This window comes from Cynoglossus semilaevis, chromosome 18 (genome assembly GCF_000523025.1).
Source record: "Cynoglossus semilaevis isolate Cse_v1.0 chromosome 18, Cse_v1.0, whole genome shotgun sequence".
Lineage (NCBI taxonomy): Eukaryota > Metazoa > Chordata > Actinopteri > Pleuronectiformes > Cynoglossidae > Cynoglossus > Cynoglossus semilaevis.
In genome coordinates this window covers 2,230,293-2,239,226 of record NC_024324.1, presented here as the reverse complement: position 1 = coordinate 2,239,226, position 8,934 = coordinate 2,230,293, and the positions used below count along the sequence as shown (strand labels likewise).

Below are 8,934 nucleotides of genomic sequence, written 5' to 3'. Positions count from 1 at the left end.
AGCCGTCAAAGTTTTCACCTTTTACGTCCACGAGGCTGCGTGTGCAGCTGAACTGATGATGGATGACTAAACGGCAGCGGCTAAATGTAAAATGCTAGCAGGGATCAAGGAACACGTAAATCTTCATTCAGCTGCTCAGTCAGGGTTCCTCTGGCCCGGCGCCACCTAGAGCATAAGAGGGATTAGCACCTGCACCCCTACCCCTGCTGGTAGGGCTGTGTGTGTGGGCCATAAAAATCTGGCCAGAACGATACGTATGTAACGATACAGGGGTAAAGATTGAGTTTTTTAATTGTAGGAGACTTTTTTATATAAGTATATAAAACAGTTTTCAACTAAATCAGTTTTTTTGGGACATTTTGAGGTCTGGAAAAGAAGACTTCCTGTAAGATAAATTAAATATTGGACAACATTTATCCTGGGCCTGCTTGAAAAAATTAAATAAAATAAATATTGGCGGGACTCAGCGAAATGATTGGGTTCAATCAACTTTGAAACAATTTTTAAGGGGTGCACAGTTAGATACAGCGAGCCAGTGTTTTTTTTCCGTTATATAACTGGTTAATTAACATTAATTTCTCAGCTTCCTGTTAAATTGCTTTATATATATATATATATATATACTGTTGTATATGCGCCTGTAGTATTACTGCAGTATTACTGATGTACTGATATATACGTCCTCAAGCTTGACCTGGAAAAAAACAAAACCCTTTAACTGTGGAACTTTACAGACCCCTGACTTATGCATTATGACGTGTTCGCGTGTGCGCGTGCACGTTGCGTTTGCGTGTGACAGTTCAAGAGGATCTCCATTGGATCCATCTGGAGCTCGGACGCGCAAGTGCGTCAGAGTCCGGAGGGCGGGGCCCCGCCGCCGAGGGTGATCCCCGGTTTAAAAGCGCAGAAGTCCTCGCTGAGCTGGAGCAGTGCGTCACAGCGAGCAGGCAGAGGCAGGATCCCCCGGCACCGAGTCCCAAAGTCCCGCACAACTTTACCATTACAATCATAATAATTGAAAAAAAAAAAAAAGTCCTCAACATCTGGCTGAACATCTGCTCCAGCCGCGACCACGTCCACGTCATTTTTCACGCAGCGCCTTTTTTCCCACTTTGGAGGATCGAAATAGGAACCGTCGCTCTGCACTAGGTCTTTTTTTTCTTCTTCTTCTTCTTTTATTTCATTTGTTGGACATTTTCTTTGGTTCGGACAGGACCCAGAGCAGCCGGAGGACCTGTATGGATACAGCAGCTCCGCTCACGGTGTGATCTTCAAAACTTCCAGCTCCGAGTCCACAGACAAAGAAGATGAAATCCGCTGAAGAAGGTGAGACTGGACTTTTATCAACACTCATCTTTCTTTATATCTCTTTTAAAAAAAACATTTCAACCGTACTAAGAAGAAGAAGAAGCTGTTTATGATGTTTTTTAATGTGCTTTTATCGGTGCCTGGTACTTTTTACGCACAAATGATTTTATTTCCATGTTAAGATTCTTTTCTTTTCCTCCCAGACTTTACTCTCAGTGTTAAAGTCTGGCTGCAGTTTTTCTTTCTTTCTTTTTTTAAATTTAGTTTTTTAAAATATATTTATTTGCTAAACCCTGCTGCTCCGGGCAGAGTGGGAGTGGTTCAGCCTCTCATGACAGACCGAGGACAGTTTCCCTAAATAGTCCCAAATTGGAGCCGTGCTAATGAGTGAGTGGCTGACAGCGGTGTCACACAGTGATGGAGGCTGCACTGAGACCGGTATCGAACGGAGTCAGAGTCATCGGGCGGCAGGCAGTTAGCAGCCGCGGGGTAGGAGCTGTTAGAACATCAGCTAATTCACTACTGTCTAATTATAGCGTTAGAAATGAAACACAGAGAGAGAGAGAGAGAGAGAGAGAGACTGTGCTGCTGTGTCACGGAGTGTGAGAAGATTCCAGAAAAGGACAGTAAATATATAAAATATACTAGTTTACCTTACAAGACAAAACAACAACCAGTTGTTTAAGTTAGCAAAAAGTGCTAACGTTTAGCCAGCAATAGAAAGTCAGCATAAACATATGTTAAAAAAAAAACAAAAACAAAAAAAATCTAACGTTTAGCCAGCAATAGAATGTCAGCATAAACATATGTTAAAAAAAACAAAAAAACAACTTTGTTCGTCATAAAGCTAAAGCTAGCTAGCTAGCTAAAATTAGCCGATATGATGCTGCAGTTTATTTTGCAGTTTATTTTGTGTAAACAAAAACAAAAAAAACAACATTTTTAGTGATCATCAAACTTGTTTAAGAACTTAACTGAAATATTTTATTTTATTAAGGTTCATGAAGACATTAAAATCGACCAAAAAAAAAACTATATTAAAGATATTACCAACTAGCCCACTGTAGCTTAAACTTAGCAAAACATGGACTTTTTTTATTTTATATATATATTATTATATATATATATATATATATACATATATATATATATATATAACAAAACAATAAAGCTAAGAATCCCAGAAATGTGTGATTATCAACACTGGGTGTCAGTATTATCAACAACGATGGCGCTTAGGAAGAAACAATCTAAACACAGCGATGTTGATGTTGACGGTTCATCACGTGTTTTATTTTTATGATTCTAATGTACAAATTTGACCTCACCTGAAAAATATTTAAATTTTCTCACAGTTTATTTTTTATTTTTGAAAACTTTTCCACCGACCTCCACTGACGCCTGCGTTTCGTATAAAGGGTGGACATCTGTGGGGTCAAAACTTTAACACCTCATCTGCCACAGTCACTGATCGCACCGATTCCTCTGACGCAAAGCATCTGTGAACGGCTCTAACTGTACAAATCAAATTAGGCGGGAGACACAGCAGCGAAGGAGCCAGAAATAACCCGGGGCCTAAAAATAACCAGAGGCGAGATGAGGTGGTTATTTTCCACTCTGGGTTGCCAGATTTGTGCCACTTAATGCAGCCGCTGTAGCCCCATAAAAAGTGTAACATTATGAAAACACACACAGTGAGGCCTTTGTTGGGCCTGGTTTCATGTTCCAACAGGCTTCGAAAATAAACGCTGGAGGGGAGGAGAGGAGGGAGTGGGAGATGAGGGAGATGAGGGAGATGAGGGGGGGGCGTGGATGGGCTCGGTTTGCGTGCTGGGAAGGTGCACGCCGTGACGGACATATATATATATATATATAACAAAACAATAAAGCTAAGAATCCCAGAAATGTGTGATTATCAACACTGGGTGTCAGTATTATCAACAACGATGGCGCTTAGGAAGAAACAATCTAAACACAGCGATGTTGATGTTGACGGTTCATCACGTGTTTTATTTTTATGATTCTAATGTACAAATTTGACCTCACCTGAAAAATATTTAAATTTTCTCACAGTTTATTTTTTATTTTTGAAAACTTTTCCACCGACCTCCACTGACGCCTGCGTTTCGTATAAAGGGTGGACATCTGTGGGGTCAAAACTTTAACACCTCATCTGCCACAGTCACTGATCGCACCGATTCCTCTGACGCAAAGCATCTGTGAACGGCTCTAACTGTACAAATCAAATTAGGCGGGAGACACAGCAGCGAAGGAGCCAGAAATAACCCGGGGCCTAAAAATAACCAGAGGCGAGATGAGGTGGTTATTTTCCACTCTGGGTTGCCAGATTTGTGCCACTTAATGCAGCCGCTGTAGCCCCATAAAAAGTGTAACATTATGAAAACACACACAGTGAGGCCTTTGTTGGGCCTGGTTTCATGTTCCAACAGGCTTCGAAAATAAACGCTGGAGGGGAGGAGAGGAGGGAGTGGGAGATGAGGGAGATGAGGGAGATGAGGGGGGGGCGTGGATGGGCTCGATTTGCGTGCTGTGAAGGTGCACGCCGTACTGGAGCTTCACGCCCGCAGCACCAGAGCGAGGCTCCTGCTGCTTCACTCTGAAACCCCTGCCTCGTCTGTGACGGCAGAGGCTGAGGTCACGGGCCGGTGGGTTGGTGGGTTGGTGGGTAGGTGGGCGGCCGGGTGAACATGGGAAAGGGAGTTTGCGGTCGAAGGGAGCATGATGATTGGAGAACCACAGCTCTGATATGGATGAAGACGGCAGACAGATGTAGTCACCGCAGCTCCTGTCTGCTGCCAATTACAGAGAATTACTGTAGGGGCCTCAGCAGAAGGACGATGACATCATCAGCTGCTGCTGCTGCTGCTGCTGCTGCTGCTCCATAGGACTCTGTGCCATAAAAGAAAATTAGGCTTACATTTAAAAGGTCCACCGAGGGATCATTAGTGACATCTAATGGTCATACTGGAGGTTTTTAAACCAGTGAACTACAGTGGATAGAAACTGTTTCTCTTTGACCTTGTCTCCTTGATTCCTTGAGTGAGCGTTTGCAGGAATAGCTCCAGTTGATATTCAGATGTTCCAGAAGTGGCTTCAAGTTGGTAGAAAAGTAGGTAAAAGTTCTGGAATAGCTGCAGTTGATATTCAGATGTTCCAGAAGTTGGTAGAAAAGTAGGTAAAAGTTCCTGTTAGCTACTGACTGCTAACACGACAGGCTCCATCGTTTAGTTGTTGTTTTTGCTTCAGTTCAGGTCTTAGCTATCATCTCTTCAACTTGAACTTTTCCACTAATTATCAAGTGACCCGGTCCATAAGTGACCCCCAGGACTCTGTGCCTTAAAAGAAAAAAAAAGGCTTCAATTTAAAAGGTCCTCTATGGACTCATTAGTGACCTCTAATGGTTATACTGGAGGTTGTTAAAACAAAACACAAAAACAAAAGAATCAGTGAACCTCAGTGGATTTGACAAACCAGTAAGGACACAAGTGTCCTCTCTGTCCTTGTTAGTGTCGTTTCCTTGATTCCTTTCCTTCTTAGCAAGAAAAGCTCCAAATGATATTCACACAATATTTACAAAAGTTGCAGGAAGAAAAGCTTTGAGATGATTGGTTCAACGTTAATAAATCTGACCACACATTTTTAAAAAGTTTGTACAACCCTGGTCTGAGGGTGAGGGTAATCAGAGACCCTGTACAGTGGGAGACAGAGACACTCCAGTAGGGTTAGGGTTTTCAGCAGCAGCAGCAGCAGCTGGACTCATCAGACTCCTCTTGGCAGCTGTGTCTGTGTGAATATGTCTTTGATTATGTCCCTAACCAACTCAATTTTCTTCTTCGTCTTCTCGGTCTCTTTGTTGCAGAAGCGTACGCCTTCACGCCAAACGTCACTCTCTCCCTGCCGCTGGGCAACCCCTGCCTCCCGTTGCAGTTTCACGGCCTTCAGTCCGGCCCGGCCATCTCGGTCTCCGTCAGCGAGCCTCACAGCTACGACGCGCAGGAGGACGTCAACGCCGCCGCCTTCTACTCATCTCCTGGCGCCCGTCCAAACGGGGCTCCCACCCTGGAGAGTCCTCGCATCGAGATCACGGCGTACGGTCAGTTTCCTGAGGATGAGGTGGAGCAGAGCAGCCTTCCTGTTGCCAAGCAAGTCAACTCCATCGTGACGCTGACCCTGCCCAGTGGGGAGGGCTACCGTGACCCCAGCTGCCTCAGTCCGGCCAGCAGCGTCTCGTCCCGCAGCTGCCACTCTGAAGCCTCCTTCGAATCGGGATTCTCTTACAATTACGACAACTCGCCCCAGAACTCACCCTGGCAGTCTCCCTCGGTCTCCCCCAAAGGTTCCACCCTGGCCCTGCCGGGTGAAGGCTGCGCCCCCGGTGGCTCCCCTCGCCACTCTCCGTCCACCTCCCCCCGGACCAGCATCACCGACGACACATGGATGGGTCAGAGAAACTCCAGGCCCAACTCCCCTTGTGGTGCAAAGAGGAAGTACAGCTTAAACGGCAGCGGGACTCAGCATAAACAGTACCCGTACTCACCCAACCACTCCCCCGGTCCTTCCCCGCACACCTCCCCTCGTCTCAGCGTCACGGAGGAGACTTGGCTTCCGAACACCAACCAGTACACCAACTCTGCCATCCTGGCCGCCATTAACGCCTTGACCACGGACGGCGTGGTCGACCTGGGGGAAGGAATCCCAATGAAAGCCAGGAAAACCAGCCTGGAGCACAGTCCCACCGTCAGCCTGAAGGTGGAGCCTGGAAGCAGTGAGCTGGTTTCAGGGCACCTCTGTGACGACGATCATCCGTCGAACCGCATGTCGTTGAAAAAGGAAGGTTACTGCGGCGGGTTCCTGGATGTTCCGCAGCATCCGTACTCCTGGTCCAAGCCAAAGCAATATGTAAGGTGAGCAAAACCGTGGTTCTAGGTCTAGTTGTGTAACAGATGATTTTTTTTATTTTTTCTTTGCTCAAACATTCTGTACTCAGCGTTGTATTGGTTTAACAAAATTTGTTGATTAAATACAAAGTCTGGCACGTGGACAGTTACGACACGTTCTGCACGTTCTATCTGGACAAGTACATCTAAAATAAGCCCTGCGTCCCTGGCTGTGAACGCTGACATGTTGTTGCTCTTGTTCTCCACCCTCCACAGCCCGTCGGTGCCAGCTCTGGACTGGCAGCTGCCCTCCAGCTCGGGGCCGTACAGCTTGCAGATCGAAGTTCAGCCCAAGTCCCACCACAGAGCTCACTACGAGACAGAGGGCAGCAGAGGAGCGGTCAAAGCCCTGGCAGGAGGCCACCCAGTGGTTCAGGTCTGCTTCAACAGCCGTTTTTTAAAACCTTCCTTTGGTTTTACTCAGTTTTTAGCTCTGCCGTAGACAGGAAAACTATGGCTTCTGTAGGCTTTGAAAATCCAACAGTGCAACTCGCCTTCGAAAAATTAGCCACCATGTGGTCATCATGGGGTATAAAACTTAAATGCGTGAGCCGCTCAAAAAAAAAATGGCCACCATGTGGTCATTATGGGGTAAAAAACTTAAATGCGTGAGCCGCTCAAAAAAACTTTTGTTAGTGAAATCTGAAAAAAAAGTTTAGTTTGCATTTAAAATGATATTGAAATAACTGAAGCAACAGATTGGGACGTTAGCTAAAAGTTAGCCAAGACTAACACCCAGACAATAGCTCAGTTGTCTTTGGTCATTATCGCCAGAAAAAGACGAAAACACTTGCACAAAATAAAACATGAGTTCAATATTTATCAACTCCGAAGCCTCTCCAGGGACTCGAACCTTATGCTGGGAAACGCCAACCTCAATTTCAGGGTTTCCTGTAAAGTTTAGATCAACACACGGTGCAGCCATTAGCCCCCGTTTATTCTCCAAACCCCTCGACTCGTCACTCCTCACGTCAACGCTGCCCCTCCGACCCCCCGCTTCCCCCCGCCTGGTTTCTACCTCATGTGTTAAAACAGATGGGGGACGGCATGTGCGTTCCAGGACCCTTGTCCAGAGATGTCACATTTGTGAATGGGATGGCGTAGGTATGCTGTGTAGACGGACCAGAGGCCTCAGTCACTTCCTGTCCAGACGAGGGTGAGTCAAGCTTTTCCACTGCGTCCTCACTCACAGCTACAGACGGTTACGAAGTCGTGTCGCCCCGGCCAGTAAAACCTTAGTCATGAGCCTCGACCGCAGTAGCTCTGGTGGGCGAATTAGAAGAAAGAGAACCAGGAAAAAAAAATGTGCACAACTGCAGATATGTTTGGGTTAGAAATCTGCCCTCCCCGTCCCCCCTCCTCCCCGGACCATTACTGCTGGTCGCTGACCTCAGTCTTTGAATAAATAAAAGATCTGGAGGCAGGAGTCGGGTGAAGTGAGCGCTCAGCAGAGCCGCCGTTCTTAATTAAACCGCTCTGACGTGGTGTTAGAACAGGTTTACCAGACGGTCGTCACCGTCGATTTTTTTTTTCGCCTGGCAGGTGTGTGAGGATGGAGTTGGAGTGGTTTTCCCTCTGAGCCACAGAGGAGGTGTTAGCTCTGTTAGCATGGGCAGTGGCGTGCTAACGTTTCACGGCAGCCACTTTATGGCCCAGCGCTGCCGGCTGTGTCCTAATTAGGGCCATTCTACGCTAATTTAAAGCAGGTTTTGGATAAAAAAAAATTGTGCCGTGACAGAAAACGCTCAACTATTAGTTAGGATTATGAGCTTAAATAAATAAGAAGAAAACGCTACTAAATAGATGACGCAGTGTCTGGATTTTCTCGTAAACGAATAAAGTAAAGTAAATTATTTTAAGAATTAAACGTTCTTTTTCAGTATTTTAAACTGTGGACCATAAACCCTAAGTCAACAAAACTAGTATTTTCTAAATGACTGGTTGGTGGTTACATAGTTTAGTCACAGTACTTCATGAGAGCAAGATAATTTTGCCCAAGACTGCCGTCTAAATTTGGCCAAACGTGCACTTTAATACAGTACAGTCTAGATATAACATGACGAGACATTTTTAAAATTTAACAATACTGCGATGAAGGAGTCGCACCAGCGTCAACATAAAATAGATTCAGATTTCAATAACAGCAGGTTTGGAAAGTTACTGCAACAACAAGCCGATATTTAAGCAAATAAAACCATATTTAATTTACCTGTGAACGATTCCAATCTGAAGCTGTTTACTCAAAATAAGTCTCCTCGCAAATTCATCATCAGTCCCTCTGTGCCTGCGCATGCTGCTCATCAACCCATTAATTATTTGTGTTACTGTTAGCATGGAAGCTAAAGAGTTCTCCTGGGTGCATAAACTCCGGGACATAATAATTGACCCGTGGCTTTAGTACGGCAGACATTTGTCTAAAAGCTAGCGTGATGTTGCAATGTTAGAAACCCCAGAAATCGGTTCTACTGGCAGGAAGAAAAAAGATCAGTGTCTGGGTTCCTTGTAGTTAAATATGGATGATGACGATTAATGTCTCTGTGCCTGCGCAATGTTGCAGAAATTTAAGTGTGACTACCTGGAAAATAACAAGTGTCAAATGACGTTGGTGTGAATGTGAGTGTGAATGGTTCTCTGACAGTTAGAAGGAGAAACACAGTAGAACGTGAAA

The 8,934-nt window shown here is 45.3% G+C and overlaps 1 protein-coding gene across 8 annotated transcripts in view; it reads left to right on the top strand.

Moving 5' to 3' along the window:
- The window catches only part of nfatc1 (nuclear factor of activated T cells 1), a 55,198-nt gene that overhangs the window by 2,855 nt on the left and 43,409 nt on the right, over nucleotides 1-8,934 (top strand). For 6 of the 8 annotated variants that reach the window (XR_003052633.1, XR_003052631.1, XR_003052630.1 and 3 more), the window contains exons 1-3: nucleotides 1,816-1,934; nucleotides 5,189-6,233; nucleotides 6,483-6,642. Coding sequence is in view for 3 of the 8 variants with exons in the window: in XM_017040973.2 (XP_016896462.1) it covers nucleotides 1,853-1,934; nucleotides 5,189-6,233; nucleotides 6,483-6,642 (1,287 nt within the window). In the remaining 5 variants the exon portion in view is untranslated. Of the gene's footprint in view, nucleotides 1-1,213; nucleotides 1,327-1,815; nucleotides 1,935-5,188; nucleotides 6,234-6,482; nucleotides 6,643-8,934 lie in introns of those variants that run through there. The other 2 variants (XM_008331099.3, XM_025065071.1) reach the window with 1 other exon arrangement.